Source organism: Tauraco erythrolophus, chromosome 18, assembly GCF_009769465.1.
Source record: "Tauraco erythrolophus isolate bTauEry1 chromosome 18, bTauEry1.pri, whole genome shotgun sequence".
NCBI lineage: Eukaryota > Metazoa > Chordata > Aves > Musophagiformes > Musophagidae > Tauraco > Tauraco erythrolophus.
This window is the reverse complement of record NC_141482.1, coordinates 8,667,575-8,690,775: the sequence shown is the minus strand read 5'-3', so window position 1 is coordinate 8,690,775 and position 23,201 is coordinate 8,667,575. Positions and strand designations below refer to the sequence as shown.

The window sequence follows — 23,201 nt, the reverse complement described above, 5'->3', positions numbered from 1 at the left end:
CAAACATTTTATTTCCACAGCATCAACCCATTACCATCAGATAATCGCGGAGTCAAGATGTTTCATCAGTCCACTGCTGTCCTAGCAAGGTAGGTTCCTTATTATAAAAGCAGTTAAAACCAGGATGGTTTTGGACAGACAGTAGCAATACCTGAGTTACTGCAGCATAAGACATTGTTTGGTCATGCTTTGGGTACTGGCTCCTTACATTTGCATGTTCAAAACCTGCTGCAAACATGTAAGAAATTGCACAGTATTTTAAAATAACTCCTTTCAGTGACTTGAATGAATATGTGCTTTTCTAGCACTTGTAATAGATTAAGACCAAATGCTGATGAGCTGCTGGTGCTCAGGTAACGAGTGGTTAAGCTTAGTTTGCAGCAAGGCCTCTCCCCGACCATGTTCCAAGTGCATCTTCCTGCAAGCAATACGGAACACATTCATGCCATGCCCTCAAAAACAGGGATGTATTTGTAATACAGAAGCATGTAATTTCTTCCAGAGTTTGGCTTGTAAGAGGAAATGGAAAGCCTATGGGACTCTGAGCTTCTTGTATCACTACTTCCAAAACCAACTGCTCAATTTGTGAAGCTATTGTTGTTGCTAGTAGCTTTTTAGATCCCAAACTATTTTAAAAAATACAGCTAAAAATACATCTCCTAAAACTAAAAATATGCCAGAGGAATACAGAAGTCAGAGATCTCTATTCGGTTATCAATCTTGTGGCAAGTCTTAGCAGGAGCCTGCAGGATGGGAGAGAGATTTACTGTTTGTTTTATTCAGTATGACAGGAAAGGTGACTTTTGATTGCCTTCTAGCCTCCACTATTAGGAATTCTTCTCTTACAGACATGTACCACTGACATGCTCCCATCAGAATCACCATTTCAGGCAAATAACATTTTAAACTGTTAATATTAGATATATACCAAAGGTGGCACCTACCACACATGAAAGCAACAGTTCTCAGTGTCTGCTGCATCAAAATCTGTGTAACTGGGGACAAGTTATGGTGTGTATAGTGAGACATCACGATGCCGGAGAAGAGGATGGCCATGATACCTGTAGATAGAAATGTGGCAGTCAACAGAAGAAGAACAGCTTGCACTCTGCAACTATTTGTGTTTATAGAATCATAGAATGGCACAGGCTGGAAGGGACCTTAGAGATCATCTAATCCAACCTCCCTGTCATGGGCAGGGACGCCTCTCAACTAGATCAGGCTACTCAAGGCTCCATCCAAGCTGGCCTTGAACACCTCCAGGGAGGGGGCATCCACAACCTCTCCGGGCAATCTATTCTGAAGTCTTTATAGCCCTTATTAATGCAAAAGCTTATGAAGCAGTAAGTGGGGTTTCTATTATCATCATTACTCATACCGGTCTTATTCCACTGATCTTACTAGATACTAGAAGATACTGCACAGACTTATACCTGTGAAGGATGTCACTTGAGATGATGGTTATGATTGTGGAAGAATTTAGCAGTCCACTTGAAGAACAAGTACTACAGTAGTTGTAGTACTACAGTACTCCTTATGAGGAAATAGCTGACCAAAATTGACAACATAACCCAGAAAAAATAATTGCAATGCAGATTTCAAGAGGACAGGATGACATGTGGGAGCATGCCTGCTTAGCCCAAAACAAGCTATGTTTAACAGACTAGAAGTACCTGGCTGAAGCTACATGCTTCAGAAGCTATTCTTGAAGGCACTTGAGCAAATTAAAGAGGTTGTCTTTACCAATAAAATGACAAAGAACCTCTATCATCCTGCAAGTAACTAACTAGGAATCTTAACTGTAAATTAATTTTTGTTGTATACCAACATACAGGTTTTTTGGTTATATAATGCTATTGCACTGTAATTCTGTAATATTTTATTATAATTTTTATATTCATAAGCAATATAAATTAGAAATAGAAAGGCCATGTGCTGAGACCCTCCAGAATAATCTTCTCACAAGGCAAAACTTGTTTTTATAGCAATACAAATATTTTATCATATCAAACTGCTTACTTACATTTCATAAAATTTCATTCCCCTACGTATGTGTTGGCCTATACACACATACAGAGTAGTTTTGGATGCAAGTGGGCAGAATGGAGTATTTGCACTAGGATTATATATCTTCATTCTGTAACTACCACGATTATAGGCCACATCTTCATGCATATAAAAAAATATAACTCCACTGACATCAGTGAGGGTAGGCTGATACACATTGCTACAGATCCATTCCAAAATATTCACATTAGCTCACATGTACATTTTCAGAAGGTGTGACTTCCTATCTGTAGCTCATTTACAAGAAATATAATCCTGCTACTACTCCTCACAAACTTGTAACATTCTTATATAGTCCAAGTTGTAGAGCAAATATATCTTTTAATGCACTTAAAAATAAAAACAAACCAAGAAAAAAAAAAAAAAGAACCAAGCAGATTCCCTAGCTATTTGAATTATACTAACTGTTGCATCCCTTCCCACTTTCCTTTGAGAAATGAGACAGGAAGCTGATTGCCTTAAAAACCACTTAAATAGCAAAGGTCAGAGACATCGGGTATCCCACAGAACTGGAATCTGTCTTTGTACTTGATTGTAAAGGATGATGGAAGAAGTTCACCTGTAAGCCTGTTCTCCTGGCCTACAGCAAAACTTCTACCCAGTGTTCAGAGACACATACAACACTCAGTGGTCTCAGCTGATTTCCCCAACAGCACTGAAGGACAGGCAGAAAAAAACGGCTCCAGGGTAGTAGGCTGGACATTATCTAAGTTAGCTGACATGGCTGAGATCCACAGTGTGCAGCTGAAATTTTAATTCTGTGTTAGGCAAAGGTAACCGGGGAGAGTACTAGTAATTACGTTGGCTAACTAATTCTTATGAAAACTGTGATTACTTTTTCTATACTTCTATAACATGAAGTAGAGAATAAGTGTTTCTTTAAAGTAAGTCAAAGTTAAAAGTAAGAGCACAGGTTGAATGAGAAAACGTAAAAAAAACAGGCGTGCTCTGAGATACAAATAAAACCTACTCCCTAAATTTATCAAAGAAACTTGCACATACTCATTTGCTGCTCACCTGAGAGTGAGATACCTTCTGCAAGTCCATAAGGAAGGTAAGCAAAGATAATCATCATCCCAAACTCTAGGGAGGGTGTCTTCCTCAAATCAATGTGCTTTAGCACGTACACATGAAAACGTTATGGAAAAAGCAAATTAAAAAAAATTCCAAGAAAACTTTAGATCTGTGTCATTCAATTACAAAACAATGATTATGCTTAATGTACTTATCAACTGAATAGCTAAAAAAGTCTACACATCGGCCTTTGACTCAAGTATGGACAGATTAATTTCTTACAGGGAGTGTTTCTTACAGAAGCTACTGGTGGTAGAAGCGTATCAGAATGGACAGACCTAGAGGCAGAAAAGACCTGCTACTGAGGTACCTATACAACGCTGATAACAACATGCCAAACTGTTTGTTTGAATCTAGAAGGGCCATTTCCCTACATCTCTGCTCCAAAACTATTGCAGAGAATCCACGGAGAATCATTAAATAGTAAAGGTTTTTCTAAAAACAGGTGAGAGCTACGAAAGAGCAAATAAAACCAGCTCTCATTTATGTTTTAAACAAAATAATGCCCTTTTGATATTAAAGATATTAAAACTTACTTCACACTGGTCACAATCGTGGACATTTGTCAAAGGCCACAAGTTCTGCTCTGCATCTCGTGCACAGTTTTGCAGCACAGCTGCCAAGTACAAGCAGATTTTGCCTTGGACATGGTTATTTGCCACACTAAGCATGCAAGCAGCCTCTGTTCAGTCACTAGACTTCTAGTTACTTTCAAAAGGATATGACAGATTTGCAGTAATATTAACAGTGAGGAATATTCCTTCAATCACATCCTTGCCTTCATGCTTAAAATACTTCACCTACCATCTTTGTTAAAATTCAGAAGATTAGATGCCTGTGACATGGATGGTCACATTCCTCCTGGGTCATGAACCAGCAACGACCTTCAATCATATTTATCTGCTGGCAATTAATAAGAGATTTCCTTTGCTGCATTGAAATTTTGCATGCTTAGAGTAAATCCAATACTTTGAGGTACAAATAACTGTAATAGGGCAAATAAGCTGCTTTTCTCTTTGTCTTAATGTCATTTAGATATCAGTGAAAGCAGTGTTGAACATCTGTCTCCCTCTTTTGTTGTGTTGTATGGAATAATTTAAAAGCTTATGGAATCAGGCTGATGACCCAAGAGAGGAAATATGTCTGTCTAATCAAACACTCTGTTCTTGTTATTTACCAACAAAGCGCTTAACAGTGTGTCCCAGATGACATGAGTAACTGTTGTACAAGCCTAGCACAAAAGATTACCTACAGTGAAGTCAGTGTTAACATTAAACAAGACCTGAAAATTAAGAAAGGTGTTTGACTTACACCAAACATCCTTCCTTATCTCAGCAGAGAAGCTTCTGGGTTGTTTAGCAACCAATTCATGGAAGTGGAAGAGGCAAAATATAACTCAAGGTAAATCCAAATAGAACAGTGTCTGTATTCAGCTGCCTGAATACGGTACCCAGGGACAAATGAGCTGGTCTGACTCAAAAGCACTCGGGAAAAGCAGCTTCTTTTCTCCTTTTTAATGAACTCTTCTATGTATGGAAAAAAGGAGCCATATGCTTGTAAAAATGGATCAGTACCGAAATGGAATTAATATATTTTGAATTTACAAAACAATTACCGTATTTTTTAACAGTCCAATGCACATGATAAAAGCTACTATACAGCATTTCAGACCTTAATTACGTTCATAAAAATATGATGCAACTTTTTAATACATACCCATGCACACAAACATAAAACCAAAATGAGCAGGAAAAAATCCTCAGCCAACAAAATAACGTCTAATAAGAAATATCCTCTAAGAAATGCTGAAGAAGATGGGAAAGAAAATACTACTAGAATGCTGACATTCATCAGTTTATACACGTGTATCCCCCAAATTAAAAAAGGATATTAATGCAGAAATGAGGCCAGTAAGTGTGCCAAGTGCTGCAGAGCCAAAGAACATCTTAAGAAAGTATCCCAGTGCCTGAAGAAAAGTTTGCCATCCACTTACATCTGACATGTTTTCTCTTGTCAAACCTTCTGCTGTGCTAGATATAATTAAAAAATAAATAAAAAGAAATGGTTATAAATTCTAAGCCTGGATCCAAAAATACAAAACATCTTTTGAGGACAACGACAAAAAAAGATTTCCATTTCTTTGTTGCTACCACTCTTAAAAGGCTTTTACTGTGATACATATAACAAGAGGAATGTCAAAAGATGTTACATCAAGTCTTAGTGTAATCCCTAAAGGGAAACCTAATTCTGCTAAAAATCTGGAAATCCAGCATTGCTCTTCTGAAGAATCCCCAGAATGGCGTAAATAGGCTATGATAATGCCCAGTATTACAAAACAATTTTCAACCTCTGAAAAGGAAAAGAAAACACATTTTGCAGTGGTAAAAACTCAAGGCATGAAAAGAGACAGATCATGAGATCCTCAGAGAAGAACAAATGAACAGAAAGACCCCCCATCAAATATTTAGGTGTGGATGAGAGACAATAACGTCACTGAAGAAAAACAAAGAAGCTCTTAAGAGGATAGGGGAGAAATCTCTTTGGATTTCAGGAATATATTTCACAGAATTCCATGCAAAGAAGAGACGGATTTTAACCAGTGTTCCATTTGACCGCTCTTAGTTTTCATGGTCTTACATAAACGAACCACAACTGTATTAAAAGCAATCAGTTCATTGAAAAATGACTCTAGCTTCTCTACCTTCTCAGTACATCTACTTCTTGTATATGTTCATAGTGACATCTACTGACTTCAGCAATAACATGAAGAAATATATATGTATTTTTTTTTCACTCCTTCGGCCCCAAAGAATTATCACAGGGAAAGTATAAGGATATTGGATGTTCCTCCCTGTGATAGCCCCAGTGTAAATGTAAAACTAAGGTCCTATTTCATGGACATTGATGTATCCCTCTAGACTGATATGTGATCCTGGGTATAAACCAATGATACAGGAAACCCAGCTGTGTATTTGGCAAGGTAAATATTTTTTGTGCAAGCCTCAAAGGACGCACGTTGGTATTCTGTTGTCAGGACCTCAGATGGAAAGAGAGCCAGTATGGACACGTATGGACTTATAAAGCAACCAATTATCTGGGGTCAATGAGATAAGGCACTGAGGTACTTGTAAAAGACAGCCATTTATTGTCTTCTGCCTATGCAGTTTATGTTATGGATTGCTTTTAACAAAGGACGTTCATACAAAATTCAGCTTTACACCAAAAATACATGATTTGTTCCAAATGGAGATGGAAGAATTACTGCATATCAGAATAACTAATTAACAGAAAATAACACGGTTGCTGTTTCTGTAAACAGATGTAGTTCGAATGCACTTACTTGGTCAAGACAATAGAGACTGCATCATTGAGAATGCTTTCTCCGAAAACCAACATGTTAAGTACAGGATCCACATTGAGGGCATTGAAGATGGCAATAGTAGCCACAGGGTCAACTGCAGATATTAAAGACCCAAATGCAAAACTAGGAGACGACAAAACAAAAAAAGAAAAGTAGATGAAAGAAAAATATGTACCTAGTAAACTTATATGAACAACTAGTAACGAAGATGTTATGTGTTATAATTTCTACACAGTGAAAACTTATGGTCTCTTCTCATTCATGAGAACTTGAAGTGACAAAAGGGAAGTTTTGTTTTTCATTTACTGATATACCAAAAAGAAAAGTTGTCACCTAGCTGGAAGAGATGTTGGAGAAATACCTATCTCCCAGCTCTCAACAACAGTATCAATGTCTTACTCCAACTAAATGAGAAAAAATTAGAGGAATGGGAAACCAAACAACTTTACAGACAGAGTCCAAATCACGTACCATACATGCATGGTGTTAGCTGTTCAGGAGTACTAGAGAGGAACATCTAAAGGGAAATGCTAAAACTTCACTACTTTGGAATCCAAAGACAGACAATACAGAGGCAATGGGACTGCTCAGCTGTGTAAAGTCAAACAACAGAAACAAGTAAGGAAGATTTTTGCTGTTCATGTATGTTTTACTTGTTATGTTTCTTGCTTGCCTCCCAGCTTATTTATGGATTTTAACAGAACACTGCTGTACTTGGCTATACAATAAACAAACAAAAGTCCCAAATAAACCTGGAACAACCTTTGTTTAACAGTAGGGTGGTGTACTCCTAAAAAACTGATAAGATCCTTTGCCAAGTTCTTGAAAAATCTACATTGCTGATACTGAAAAACTCATTCTGTCTTTTAAGAGAAGATTTGGAGAAGGAAGTTATGCCTTTATCATATATATTAATAATGCCAACTAATCAAGGTTTACATATTTTAATTTTAAAGTTTGGTTAGTAAAAAAAACAGTATCTTTCTTGTCTAGAAAAATAACTGAGCACAGAATACCATTTGGAAATAAGGGTGTAAAATAAGGTTTAGAAGTGTTCGATCTCTTTATTAGTTTCATATGCCATGTGGAATCTAAGCAATCTAAACAATAACCAGAAGAGCTGGCAAACTACAGTGCATTTCCCATATACAGTATCTTGAAGAGTGCTTCATTTCACACACTACACCGTTTCCCCAAAAGCTTACCTGTCTGTCATGTTGAGTTTATAAATTACATCAGCCTGAAAGAACACGCAAAACATAAAAAAAAATCACAATCAACTGTGTTTTTCTGCTGTTTTTAAAAATGAAACTATTAATCAAACCCTAAGTTTGTTATCATGAAAAAAAATCATCATCACGATGTTACCCGATCTAATGCTGCCCTCTAACAATGATCTGCTGTTACAATTCTGGTCACTCAAAATCAGGGAAGACCAAATGAAACTGGAACAGATACAGGTGAGTAGAGGAACTAAAGCATTTAAAGGAATGGAAATCTGAGAGACAAAGAGAAAAGTATGGATTGCTTGGCCTACCAGAATGAAGTTTGAGAGAAAATATAATTATCTCTGTCTATAGCTAACAAATGGGGAAACAACAAAGCAGAAAAAAAACACCAAAACTGTTGACAGAAGAACAAGTAAGCCTAATACTGGAAATCAGATGGGTCTAGAGAAGATAGGTACTGGAATAGCTTCCAATAGGAAGATAAAGTAAAAAAAAAATACAACTCAGGTCAAGTCTTAGCTGCCTTTAACATGGAGCATGCTCTATCTACAGAAAGGGTTAATAACCTTGCCTCTGTGATAGCAGAGAACTGGACTTTGTGACCCAGGAATTCACTTTCACTATGTTTGTCTGCCCTTGAAAAATTGACTTTCAAAGAGCAAGCTGGATAAATGTAAGTGCTTCTAAGTAGTTATTCTTACCTGGCCCAGGAAATAAATTCCTCCACCTACAATGAAAGCTGATATTGCAGTGCCAAATACAGAAAATAGAGTGATGGAACCAATGTTCTGAAAAAAATTACCCTGGAACACAATAATAAAGTAAGCAAATTAGTGAGAATTATCTGAGGGAAAAGTCCTGTTTGGGTCTGCATCTACATTAGATTCTGATTCACAACTGGGTTTCTGATACTAAAGCTTCATTATTTTGGTTCCAAGTACCTCAGGACATCCACTCCATCTGCCTAAAAAGCCTGCTCTCTTGACAGCAAACCCCTCCGATACCCAGGACAGGATGTCAGTCTGGTACCCTGACAACAAACCAATCCTCAGACGAACAGCTGGATATTCACCAGCACTTTGACACATTCCCAACCTGACAGAACTGTAAATTAATCCATCTATTGTACACAGCGCATGTGAAAAAGGCTTGTAAAGCTCCCAGTTGCCAGTCCATTCCTTAGGTCGTGATTTTGTATGAAGAAATCTTCAGTGACAGTACAAATTCACGGTATTACTACTGCCCAGTGCCCACTGCCTCCCGTGCAGCACAGCTCGAGCAGAAAGGCAGCACACAGGGAGGACCAGAACCACTTCAGCCAGCACGAGCGCTATGAGCAATGCCCATGGAAACACAGGCTCCGAGGCAAAGAGTGAAAACCCTTGTAAAGGTTTTCCTCTTCTTTCGCTATGGAGTGACCTCACCTTTCCCACTTCTGATCCTACTCCTTCCCATTCTACCTCCTTCATATCAGCCCTTGTGCAGCTCTGATGAGGCAAGAAACCTCTCCGACCAAGGAAAACAACCTCTGCGCAGTACCAAGCACCCTGCCAACATTCAGTTAACAGTAACGAGCTACATTCCCTGCATTCTGTGCTGAAGAGGCTTAAATTTTGCATTCTCAATTCCCCAATGATTAATATGATGGAATTTAATGCAATTATTCTAAATTTCATGAAGATAACTAAAAGCAGAATCTGTTCCAAACAAGCGCTCAACAGGTAAAGTGAGTGTTTGGCAGAGACTAACCTTGTGCAATGAATATCCAGATTCAAATATAATAGGTGGAAGCAAAAGCAGAAAAAACATGTTTGGACGAAACATTTCTTCCTCCTGCAAAACAAAAATGAAGTATAATTTCAAGGATATCATAATTATTGAAATAACATCAAATCTTACAAAAGGGAAATTATTTTTAAAAATCCAACAGAAATGTTGGAAAATGAAAATGGCACTAATCTTTCTCCCTTCTTATCATAAAATAAAAGACTGAAGAATAGTAAACTACTCCAGAGCTGTTACTTTCATTGTTTTTTCTAACCCAGTGACAGAAATCTAGGTGTTACTTATTTTAAAGTACTATCTCCGAATAAGCTGCACAGAAAACTGGTTATTTCTGGCAAAGGAAAAGTCTTTCTGTTTCCACAAAAAGTATTCCCATTTTATCTCACAGTCTCAAAATCTCTAAGTCTGTCAAGGAACAGTGACCTCTTGGCCACTGGTTTGAATATAATCTAGTTTAATCGTGATCTAGTGAAACTACTTGAAAACTCATCACTTGAGAAGAAATCAGATCATCATCTTAATACACTTGCAAAGAGTCAGATGTTTGATTCCTTCTGGCAAATGTAATTTATGCCTGTAATTTAATGGTACTACTCTGATGGTTCCTTTCTACCATCAGAGTGATATAAACGAAACCTACTGTGAAGTAAGATGTTATATTTCGGTGACCTTACTCTTTGTCACCTATCTCATCACTTGGCTACCACTGCTTTATGGAGTTGTACCCCAAAAATGGTGCCTTTTTTTTTTTTCTGCTGGCAGACTAAGCATAGAGGCAAATTCATCCTGGCTGAACATGCCGCTCTCTCTTTACCCACCAGGCTCCCTCCTGGTCCCCGCAGTTTTGAATACAGCAGAACTTGTCACCTTTGTAAGCCACGATTAATTTGTTTAAATCCAGGTTAAACAGCTGATGGACTGTTCTGTTAAAACACCAGCTTTCAAAAAAGAAGTACTCATCTCTTTAAAGTCTCATTCCTGTCTGTACTAGCGATAATCATCTTAAAGGATTTGAGGGACTTAGAAAATAAAACTCATCCTTTATATTGAAATGCTCTAGGCCATTACTCTGCCTGCACAATTCCGTGCGTCGAAGACTAATGCTACCTAGTTCCTGTCATAGACCAAAAAACCCACATACCTGAATAACTTCACTGTTTAAAAGCCCCTGAAAGCAGAGTTGGACAAGGAGGCGAGAAATAATGAAAAGGAAGGACTGCTGTTGTGCTGCATTGAAGCAGAGATCAGGAAAGTAAAAATAACAAGGACCGTGATTATCAGCCATGCTAGCCAGCAAAAATCACCAGCAAGTACAAGGTCCACTGAAGACTTAGTAAGGCATGATTGCAAGAAACTACATTACATACATTACAGAGTTCTTAAGGCAGGGATACGATCCAAGATTTGCTTTGTACACGGATATAGCCTGCAATTCAATATCCTATTTTTTCCACATCAGATAAAACAAAAGTTCTCTTAAATTTAAAACAATTTAAAACCATTTAAAAACATTTTATAAAGTACAGAATAATTATTGATTAGAACATTTCACATCTGAAATTATGACAATCTATGTTAAAGCCTAAGCTTTAATACAGTGAAGGTAACTTAAATAACCAGATAATAATATGGTATCTATGACCCTTTACCTTAGCTGATAATGTGAGCAAACATACCCAGACTCCTCAGTGCCTCCCAAGAATTGACCAAAGCTTACTAGAAATCACTATGTAATTCGCTAGCTATGATCAATATTTCCTGTGTTTATAGAATCAGTGCTCAAATCAGAGCATGTTTTAAGCTTTCTTTTTTTTTCCCTCAATACATAATCCTCTTCAGATCATTTTACTTCGCCAATAAGAAGCTATTTTAAAATGCTGATTTTGTGGGTGTTTAACTGACTTTCAATTTTAAGTCAAATCCAGTTGACACAAATCAGAAATGAAAAAACACTAAATAGTACACCACCCACTGTTTCTAATAAGTAACTAGGTAAAAATGAAATATCACAACATGACTCTTGAACTATGTAATTGCTTAAATAAATGTACACAGAATTAGTGGAGTCAGCTGATAAAAAAGTATAATATTTAATTAAAAAGGCACATCTCATTGATAATCTATGTATTTTACTGTATTTCAACTCAGGAGAAAAAAAAAAATATCTTCCTTTAGGGAAATAACTGCCAAGAAATATTAAGCTGCAAGCTAGGATTAAAATTCACTACTCAAACCAAGTTTTGCAGCTTGCTAAGATAAATCCTGTTTAAAACTGGTGATTCAAATCACTGTGATTTCAATAAGTTCACTGATTGAATCCTAATAAACTCTTTGATAGTATGAAACAAAATCACAACTTAAATACTGCAAGATTTTAAATTACAGCAGGAACAGTGAAGAGTTCATTGTTTCGATGATGTGGATAAACTGTAGGAGGCAAAATCCTTGCTTCACCGTAGACTTCACCTCTTGGAGACACTTCTGCCAGGACCGTCCCTCCCTGGGGAAGCCTCTGTAACTCCACACATGCACAGATAAGACCTCAAAGCATCATACACTAACGCACGTTGGAGTGGACTTCTGAAGGTCGCTGACCCAAGCCCTTGCTTAAAGCAGGGCCAACTCAGAGCAATTTTGGCTGCTTGAGGCTTTGTCCAGCCAAGTTTTGAATATCTTCGGGATGGAGCTTCCCACAACCTCTCTAGTCACATTTTTCTACGTTTGGTTACCATCACTGTTAACATATCTGAGTTTGTAATGCACAAAGCGCCAGGGCAAGGACAACCTTCTACACAGCAGTTTTGCCTGTATCTTCTGCTGGAAAGAAAGCCTGTATCATGCTTCCATTGTCTCAGCCAGCATGAAAAATGCTTCAGGCACACTGGTTTAGGCAGTCTTTGCACAAGAAGCAATGGAATATCCAAGAAACTTGCTATGCTTAATGGATTGCTTTGTGAATTGTCTCATAGCACCACAATTTGTTGCAATGTGAAGTATAAGTAAATAAAATAAGTAAATAACATGACTTCTAGCACAGCTACTCTGAAGAAGTGTTCCTTTTACCTCTGTGAAATCTACGTTAACATCTTCAGGTAAAATACGTGACTTTACAAGCCATCAAACCACGTTTTTTTCTACAAAAACACCTACAAAATTAACTCTAAAAGGAGGAAGAGGACTAAATACAGTCAAAAACTATACAAGATGAACAACTGCATTGCTATACTTTTCACTGTAACTGATCCCAAACATGCCCAGCACCACTTTCTATCATGTATCTAATAGGAACAGATTTGGTACCATAAAAAGGATTACTCAGTGAAAAATATATTATGTAGAAAATGTTCAGCAGGATTAGGACCTCAGGTAGGTTGTATTATTATTAAAAAAAACCCAAACCTTGGCATAAAGTATAATGTACAGTTTTTGGAATTACCTCTAAAGAAACCAGTATTACAAACAATCTTATTTTCAACATTTAAGGACTGTTCTACAATCAATAATGAATTGCTTCAAATATACCTTCCAGTTGGCCAGCTTTTGAGCCTCTATGATTTTTATAAAAGCTCCCATAAGGATACCTAGGAGAGAATAAGATAACATTCTGAAATATTCACCAAACACATCACTGCTTCCATTAATTGTTATCAACTCTCAGTCAACAAGGCAAAACATAAAGCAGCAAGTCTTTCATTCCTAAATCACAAAAGCACAAAGTGGTTTTGGGTCTGATATATGACCGTTTCCAACACGTTACACAATTACACTGCTTCCCTGCACAAAAGATTGCCACTTGAGATATCTGAATACTGAACACGCATATTTAGAGTGCTGTGTTCATTGGTTCCTAAAGGTAACAGGTTTAACTACTCAAAACCACTTCTCATCTAAGCTGCATTCAAATAAAATTTGGCCTTTCTTGCTAAAGAATCAGGAAGTTACGAGTTAGGTAACTGTGTGATGGCACAAAATCTTCACGTCACTTTAATATTTTTTGCAGTGTTAACACAGATTAAGTAAAATCAGCCTTTCCCACAAAAGTGAATTTTTTCCCAGTGAAATCACAGCACTTACTGGCAATAAAGTAGGCAACAAATTCTGATCAGGGTGGAGACACTGTCATAACTATTTCCCAAATGAATTAACATCTTTTAAGTCATGTAGAAATACTAATTTGGGAATAATTTTACCAAGGGTCTGCAAACTAAATGTTTAAAGGTTATCGTGCTCTTTCCTCCTACCCATCTTCAAACAAGTAAGACAAAAAACTCCAAACTAACAAGATTTCTTCTGGAAATCATGAAGATGGTTCATGAACTGTCATTAATTGTTTTCAAGGAGTTATGAGGAATTTGTCTTTAGTTAGATTCCAGATCTGTGTTTCTGCATAGTTGTGTTTTATTATTTACAGAATGGAGACTTAATAGTCAAACACTGGCATGTAGAAGTGAAAAACACTGAATAAAAGGTAAAAAATGGCTAAGAAGCTTAAAGCGTGCTTTCCTGTTACTCAAGTGTTTTTATTCTCTCATGCTGTAGCTATCAAAAGAGTCTTACAAACAGCATCACATGGATTACTCCTGACGGATGTGTCATACACACAAAGCCATGAGGCTTAAGCCTTCTTTCATACAAAAATATGTGAAGGCATTGGTCCCAGAGGATAGAAATAATTGTTCCATGAAATGGTTTATACGCAAAGGAAGAGCAAAACATCAATGAAGGAACATCAAAGGTTTGCTGTTCTTTGAAAGAGGACAGAATGCAGATACAGCCACTCACATGCCACACAGAGGTCTCAGTACTAACAGTCAGGCTTTCCATTCTGGGATGGAAGCTGTGTCAGAAGCCAAGGACTAGAACATTTCTAATTTTTGCAGACCAGTCTTCAACTGGTACAGGCAGTACTTGTATCACTTCACAAGAAGTTTATGTGGGGGAAAAACCATCACAACAACTAGAGCCTATACAGCTAAAGGCACAGACTTCAGGAGTGTACATCCTGAACAAAGTTTCAGTATTAGATGAATTAGTATTGAGAGTTCTCACATAAAACTATGCTTCAAGGGGATTTAAAAGAAAAGAGAATCCTTTAACTCACTTCTGCTGAAGTTGAAGGGCTTCAGTGCCACTTTGTGAAACTGGACCCCTGTGAGTAAGTCAACCATGGCCTGTGGGCTACAAGCTGGGCATTTCTATCCTATGAGCTCAAGAAGCTTAAGTAAAAGGTCAGTTTCAACCTCTTTTTTAGAGGAAGAGCTAATCACAAACTGACCCTAACAACAGTGTCACTGACAGACGAGGCCCTTTTATGGTATCAAAATTTAAATGAACAATATAAATGTAAGGCAGCAGCAGAGGTTAGGGGAAAAGGATGAGCTCGAATCACACAGCTTACACCTTTACATAGCAGAAGTTTCTTCTAGTTGCGTATTACACACAACAGTGCTACTAAATTAAGATTATGCTAAGGAAAGTCATGAAAGAGAGCTGCACAAAATAACACATCACCAAGACAGTTTAATAGCAGCAGAATCACACTTTGATGCTGTTTTTAAAAACCTCACACATCTTTACAAACTACTCTTCTTTTATTACTAGATCAATGAAAGCAGTTTTTGTTCAGCTGGTTCCATCTATTAAATCAGGCAAATCAGTTTTGTCAAGGGGCTAACTGGAAAGCTAAGTCTGTAAGAGCTAATCTAAACCTCATTCTTTTGAAGATGTTAAAGGTTGGTTGTAATAAGAAAATTCCTGTATTTTTCCTGAGAACATCTTAAAATTCAGTAAGGAAACCAAAAGAAAAACTTTTCTGGCAACTATTTTACCAACAAAATTCCAGTAACTTTTAAGGACGAAGATCAAAATCCAGTCTTAGAGAATACACTCCTGCCCTGTCCACCAGGAGAGTAACATGCCCTAAAACAGAAGCTTCTGAGCATCTTAGACAACAGGAGGAAAAACAGTTGTGAAAATCATACTTATCTTGTCTGCTGCCATTTCTATTAGCTTTCAATAACTGCCTGAGAACGTTTGCGTAATTTACAAGTCAAAATAGGACACACCTCACTTCTGGCACTGCTAGCAAAACTGGATACTTGAAACTCAAGCTGTGCTCTTGCAGCTGTGTAGATCATTACCAGTAACAGAGGTTCACTGACCAGCAATTAGCTGGCAATTCCAACGATTATACAGATACCACATTCTGTCAACAGAGCTGACAGTAATTTAAATATGACTGAGTCAATAAACTAAATAAATAAGGCTTAAGTGACACAGGACATCTGTTAGCTGGTTTGCTACTGGGTATAACACTCTCTTGACTTAGCGGAATTGCATTTGCTGGAACCTTGTCTGGTTTAGGAGACAGACTACAGCTATGCTATGGTTTACACCAAAAACCGAACGGTGCAAGTTTCCTACATACCCTCTGTGTGAAAATACAAGAGAGGCACTGCTCCTTCTTACCCATCTTGAGTAGCAGTGACAGCCCCAGCATGGAAACTTACCAGTTCCATGAACAAGCATTTGTTGGGACTGACAAAAGCACAGGACATACCAGCACAGCTAAAATCCTTGTCCAGCTCCTGAGATGCCAAGAACAAGAAACAAAAAGAGAAGAATGTCTGTGCTCTGCTGCTCTCTGCAAAGCTCGGCAGCAGCAGTGCTGCAAGCTTGCCTGACACCTCAGCTCAGCACTGCCCCAACTGCCTTGGGGCAGAATCTAAGGAATGATAGTGAAGAAAATCCAAAACTATGCCAGCAAGAGCAATCAATATACTGCATTTTAAATTAGGGATTATGCCTAATTTTAGATTAGCTATTTAATAACAATGGTAACTAACCTGATTAGAAGTCAAATTAACATATTTCACCTGGATATTTGTGTACAAAGAGGAAGGATACTGAAGGGATAGTAATGTCCTTTAGGAACCTTTCAAAACCCTGGAAGACATACCACACAAGACACCTGTCCAAGGCAATAATGTAAGAAGGGAAGGAAAGAGAAGTGTGTTGATAGTGAATCAAACACTGTATGGTTTCCATGGGGATGACAAAGTCAGTCAGGATCATCTGCAGCAGCTCTCATCTTTCCATGTCATACTATGGTAGACAGAAGCATAAACACACAAAAGTCCGACGGACGCTGCTCCTATAAAGATGAGGTGTGTGTGCAATATCCAGGAAATCCACACCAGAACTATGACAGATTTCTTCCAGGTCTATTCGTTTTTCAGCTGCACAGAAATATCAGAACTCAAACAGGGCCTTGCAAGTGAATGTCTCTAAGTTTCAGTATCTTCTACTATGCCAATAATGTGATGTGGTCTGCATCAAATAATTATCTAAAAATTCAGGCAGTCACGCCTGCAGAATTGTATGTTTTTCTTTTCACTAACAGCTCTAAGATGTTCTCAATCTAGCACTCAAGATGCAAAAAGATGCCTGTTTTCCAGAAAGCATAAGCTACTGACAAGCACCAGAAAGCTTACTTCCTCCCATTGACAAATTGTGCGAAAATACAGTTAAGAAATATGAAAGAAGAATGTACCAGAGAGTACAGCAGGCAAAGCCCAGCAGAAAGACAAAAATCTACCTGCTCAACAAATATTACACTCCTCCACGCTACGTTAGAATTACAGGTAAGCATCTTTCTCTTTTTGGTGTATTTTTAGAATGGCTGTCAGTGAAAGCGTCACTAGTAATAGAAGCAAAAATATCACAGATTCTTGTAAACAAGTTACAGCTGAAAAACTGTTGCTGGGATTAGTTAGAGCACATTCTTTAAACATTATGCTAGACAATATGTAGAGAAAATGATAAATGTGTTTGGCCTGATTTCCTCCTCATTTGCACGTTTACATATCAGGAAAAGCAGCACACAAATAAATAGAATTATCCTAACATAAAACTACAGGCTTAGGAATACTCCAAATTTAATTCAAATTAAGTAAGCACTTGATCTTCATTAAGGGTGGCATTCTTCTAGCTCAAGTCACAGGAAGAGCTCATGTCATGGTACCACAGGGATACTTAAGTGTCTGGCAGTCCAGGCAAGTTTTCAGGATACAATTACAGTCCCCAGCTAGATTAAAATAACATACACAGACATAATTCTACCGAAGCTAATACAAACCCATGTACCACTTCAAAGGGGAGGCCAGAGTCTCGCTGCCAGGGAGTGCTGCAGTATCTTGCCCTACAGTGCAGATGCAAAAATAGAGGAAACTGCCAAAGTACCTAGGTAGTGACACCCTTATAGTGCCTGTATGTGCCATTTTACTGAGCCAATCTCTGTACATATTCTTGAACTCTTCTATTAATTTAATTCTATTAATTGGTTGTTTTCTTCACTGCATCCAGTTTGCTGTACCTTTCTAGTGATGCTTAACACACAACAGAGCGTTATTTCAAGTACAGACACCAAGAGTCCCTGAATTAACACAAATTCAATATAAAAATGTCATGATTACTCACCTAAAGAAACAACAGCTACGCTCTCTGGTAAAAAATGAAGTCGGTATTTTATCAGTAAATGCACCAATATGATGCAGATAGCTGTGAAGGAAAAAAAAAAAACAACAAACAAAAAAACGTAGATTTAGAAGTGTTAGAAGAGAATAAAATACACTTTTACATAGTATTTCTAAATTACATGTAGCAAAACTTCTTCTGATTTAGTAGAAATCCACAAATGCAAGAATCCAAATTTTAGTTCAAACCTAATTCTCACTGAAGTACATAAATAGATCTACAAATGACAGAAAATAACTAAGGCAAATTCTAGGACTTAAAATTATATTCTAAAAATACTAGTATTACTACTTTTAGAGCCTGATTCAGCTTACAAAAAAACATTCTCTGAGTGGTAATGGTAAAAAAATGTCAGTTATACAGAATACACTGTTTTAGTAACCTTTCTGGTAAACATTTTGTATTTTTGAAACAAAACATACATGTACACGTGGCCTCAATTAAAATTTCAAAGCTACATACTTTTCCATCTAAGTGACTCTGAGCGGATGGGCTTTACCCAGAGGGATAATCACAGAATCAGAAAAATTTACATTGGAAGTGATCTCTTGGGGTCATCTAGACCAACTTCCTGCTCAAAGCAGGGCAAACTTCAAAGTCAAAGAAGGTTGACCAGAGCCTTGTCCAGTCAAGATTGAAAACTTCTGAAGACGAAGAAGTCACAACCTCTCTCAATCTCACTTTCAGTGCTTAGGTCTCATGGTGAAGAATTTTCTTCCTCTCTCCAATCCACATTTCCCTCGTTGCAACTTGTGATTGGCTTCTTGTTCTTTTGTGCACCTCAGAAGAGTCTGGCTCCACAGCCTCCCTAAGTGCCATTCAGTGGGGCTATGAGGCTGCAGAACAGGTAAATGCTTAAATATCCTGGTTCTCATAACAAGCATCAGCCAAATTCTTATCCAAATTAGCAAGAGATATTCACTGCTAAGTGTTGCTATAATTTAAACCAGTAAGAGCAAAGGACCAGTGTAGAAAAACACAAAACAGATTTGGCTTGAAGTTAAAAAGAATTAGAATTTGAATCTGATGCAACATTCACTTATTGTTTTTAAAAAGTCAATTTCGTACTGTAGTAATGTATTTCACCCAGTAGGGAGAAAGTCTGTCTCACAACGAAAACGAAGGTCACAGTAGTAAGAAAATCCCATCACAGCCTCTACGCCAATGGTAAAGGCAAATTACAAGGGATCTACAGCAGATCTGGGTATCATCTGTGGACATGGTTGGAAGACACCACTTGACTCTTGGAACTACTACAGATGGGAAACTTCTCTATAAGAATCAAATAATGCTGGATTATTAAATTCCTAAAAATGTTGATCTGAATATTCCCCATGTTGAAAGTACCACGATTCTTCTCCCATTTTAATTTAGATCAACAAAGGGTCAAAGAAAGAAACAACATCTGACCTGTGCGTCTGCAATACATGTATTTGGCTCTAATTGCTAACAAATCACCCTGCCGTGGCCTGGGAAATAAACAGTATTACTGCTCGCATTTTGTCAGAAAGCAACTGAAGCTCAAGTGAAGTCAGTAGCATTTTATATACTGGAATCAAACTGTTAATCGCAGCAGAGACTGTTTTCTGTGTATTTCACAAATCTACTCTCTACTGCAAGGGGAATCTTCTCTCACCTCACTCTGTGCCTTGTGTCTGTGACTCTCACTCTATTTCGTTGTGGACAGCACAGTGCCAGGTGACACAGCACATGTTTTGAACTCGGGAATGAACTAGCTCCTCGGAACTGCTCTTAGTGATTTGGTTTAACATCTCCTTCTAGTTAACTAAAAACCAAACAGCCACTTGCAAATGGTTTGGAAGAACGCTTTCAATTTACTGCCAAAGAACAAGCAAAATGGTCCAGAAGTAATTCTGAGCACTGGCATTGTTTGCTGGATCACTTGTGAACTACTAGGGTCTACAACATGATCTGTACTTACTATACAGTATCACAAAAAAGAAGCACAAACCTCATGAATAAAAACAGTTTTCATCATCCTGCTCTCCAATACGGTGCTAGGGAATGGGTGTAACACTGATGTTTGTATTCCTCCACTTGCTATCTCGTACACCCAGCTCACACACAACATGGTGAGCATGTCATTGATGTGCATCTGAACAGATGGATGGGCTTACAAACTGAGCAAGAACTCATGAGCCGTAACAGTAATATTTGCTTAATTACTGGCACATAATTTGTTCAGGGCCAAAGCTGTGGGTTCGGAGTGATGAGGAGGGATGGCTCCGTTCATGAAGACTGGCAGGGCTCCCTTCCCCACATATCCACCCCACTAATCTTTATGATATCAATCAATCAGTTCTCAAGACACCTGAGTTTACAGTACAGTATTTTAATGCAGACTCAAACTGGTGTTTACTTTAAAATGCTGTACTAGAAACTGCAGCAGTTCAGAAGCTCACTAACAAGCAACAATTTGGCTGCCAACTGCCAAACAGACTATGGAAGCAATAGCTTCACCATGTATCCCAAGCGAAGTTTTTATTCACCTGTCAATCAGTACAATTGAGTTTTGTATCAATTTCTTGCTTGTTAAACATGAATAATATACATCCAGTAAATACATTTAGGATTACTGTGTTAAAAGCATTCTATACTGCTCTTTGGGATAGATCCATAAAGGCATCTGCATATTATGGATTTCCAGCAAACTCCAATGCAAGCACAAACATGCCTTCTATTCAGCAGATCTAATCATCAGCTCTTTTCTACCAGCTTTTGACTACTTTGCTTTGGCCAAATAAAAAAAAAAAAAAAAAGCAACCATAGTCTAAGAAGTGACTCCTACCACCATAATTATTGCAGCCTGGTATATCCTTTAGCTCTTGGCCACCTATTCCTTGTGTAAGACTGCTCAGTTTCTATCTGGCAGCACATCATCTGCTCCAGGCACTTGCACATATCAGGAGTATAACAGTCAGGCAAGAGGCTGGAAAAAGCAATGCTCTGGACAGGCTAAAAGAACATTTGAGTGTCCCCTTAAGGAAGAGCACAGTAAAAGCATATAACAACAGAAGGGAATTCATGGATCACATGAACATAGGAGAACAGAGGTATGACTTTGAAAGCGAAGTGGTGTTTGAACAGATAAACAAGTCATAGAAATCTGGGGTCAGAGACTAACTCATGCTACTTCAGGCATTTTAAATTTATGGCTTGGCTTTGACACAACACAACTCAGAACAGATCTGTTTCCGCTTGATAAAGATGGCAAAGACAATTAAACATGCTGTTTGCACTTTCAAACCATGGCGAAAAGGTTTGCAATGGTCCTTAGCTTGGGAGGTTCAGGCAGTTACATATCCAACTTTTTAAGTCCCTGTGTCTGTACAATATTCCACATCACAGAGAGAAAAGCAGAAACAAAATAAAATGCTATGATTTTGAAAGTTAACCTATGTCCTCAGATACAAAGTACGATTAACAGAGATTAAAAGAGTTTCAGATCATCATTCACCTAAAACAAGAAGACTAAAAAAAATCGTCATGCCACTAGATTGCTCCTCTTGCTGTGCTTGGACTCCAGTCTGAACTGGAAGGATAGGTTTAGCAGGTGTAGGTACCACCAATTTGGTAGTAGCAGCCAGCGTAGTGTGGAGGGTGACATTGATGACTTCATGGGTGGCATTTGCAGACCTGGCAGGATAACACAATACGTGATTATACTGGATGGGAGCGGCATGATAAAGACTTAGCCTACTAAAGACAAGCACATGTGAAACAACCACCAGATCACACTGAATTTGTACTAGTGACCGACATGTTACGGTTGCTTTTTAAAAGCGGTCTCTGATCACAGACACATATTGGAAGTTCAGATTGATGGAGCTGATTATTGCAGAGTTCCTTCGTGCACTGCAGACACCAAACATTCTGCATTGCAGCTTGGGATGCAGGTGAAAGCCCGACACGCAGAGAATGAAGGAGCCTATTTAGCCGGACGAGTGTAACGACCCCACTGTATCAGACCGACGGCACCCGCAGGGACGGCGGACTGCACCTGCCGGCTCCTCTGCCCTCCCCGCCGCGCAGGGCCGCTTCAGAGCCAGCCGGCCGCCCCCCCTCCCGTGGGCAGGATGCTCCCGGACCCGCTCGGGGCCGCCCCGCAGCCCCCAGCCCCAGGCGCCGCGCCGCGCGGAGGGGCCGGGACACTGCCGCCTCCCCCGCAAGCCCCTCCTGAGAGGAGCGGCACCGCCGTCGGGCACACGGCAGCAAGACTCTGCCCCGGAGGCGACGCCTTCCCGCCAGGCGGGCCCGGGGGAGCGAGCCGCCCCCTCCCGCCGCCCGCCACCACACTCACTCCGCCATCTTGCCGCCCGCCGGCCTTAAACCTCCCACCGCACTCCTGCCAGGCCGCCCCGCACGCAGCCACTTCCGGGACTCCTCGGCGACGCTCTAGTGAAAGCGTGACCGCAATCTCTATGACCGGACAGGGGAGGGTGGTGGGGGCGAGAGCGCGCATGCGCGCAAGGCGGCGGCGTGCCGCCGGCAGCCTTCGTGCGGGCGCGTGATCGCGGGGAGGGAGGGAGGCGGCTGTCACGTGAGCGCGGGGGCGCGCGCCGTGCGGCGCTCTGTCATGCTGTCGCGTGGCGACGCTGCCCTGTCGCGCCCGGGGGCTGTGGCGCGATGTCGCGATGTTCCCTTTCCCGCGCTGCCCGGCGGGCTGTGCCGCCCGCGGCGTCCCGCCGTGCGCCGTGGGTCTGTGAACTGTCCCGCACGTCAGCTCCTACCTGCAAGCGGGGCTAATTAGCGCCTCCCGGCTTGCAAAGACGGTCATGCGCATCCGTCCGTCCGGTCTCCGAAAGTCCGAGATGCAGGGGTGATGGGCGTTATGGAAGCAAACAGTGTGACAGCATCGCATGCATCCCTGTTCATTCCTGGTTTGACTTCCTCGGGAAAAAAAGGGGTTTGTGCAAACGGATGCACTGGTTTGTACACGTCAGGTCATTCTGAAGGCCCTTGGAATATCAGCCACGCACTTTAATGAACAGGGAAATGTAGATTCACAGCACAGACACGCTGACACTCGTGAACCGTTTACATGAAAGTGAAAGCCATTCAAAGGCGTGAACATGTGTGAATTTTCAAAAACAGTGAGATTTGGGCAGTGCCTGTTTGTCACAGGCAGT

The 23,201-nt window shown here is 39.5% G+C and overlaps 1 protein-coding gene across 2 annotated transcripts in view; it reads right to left on the bottom strand.

The window, feature by feature from the left end:
- SLC9A8 (solute carrier family 9 member A8) overlaps positions 1-22,451 on the bottom strand; it is a 29,339-nt gene extending 6,888 nt beyond the window's left edge. The window contains exons 1-11 of one of the 2 annotated variants that reach the window (XM_086622775.1): positions 22,373-22,451; positions 21,530-21,708; positions 17,995-18,075; positions 13,039-13,097; positions 9,481-9,564; positions 8,433-8,534; positions 7,708-7,742; positions 6,482-6,625; positions 5,033-5,171; positions 3,085-3,190; positions 945-1,061 (exon numbers count right to left, since the gene is read on the bottom strand). In XM_086622775.1, coding sequence (XP_086478901.1) covers positions 945-1,061; positions 3,085-3,190; positions 5,033-5,171; positions 6,482-6,625; positions 7,708-7,742; positions 8,433-8,534; positions 9,481-9,564; positions 13,039-13,097; positions 17,995-18,075; positions 21,530-21,708; positions 22,373-22,380 — 1,054 coding nt within the window. In that variant the 5' untranslated portion in view covers positions 22,381-22,451. The remainder of the gene's footprint in view (positions 1-944; positions 1,062-3,084; positions 3,191-5,032; positions 5,172-6,481; positions 6,626-7,707; positions 7,743-8,432; positions 8,535-9,480; positions 9,565-13,038; positions 13,098-17,994; positions 18,076-21,529; positions 21,709-22,372) is intronic. The other variant, XM_086622776.1, reaches the window with a different exon arrangement.
- Positions 22,452-23,201: the final 750 nt, after the last annotated feature.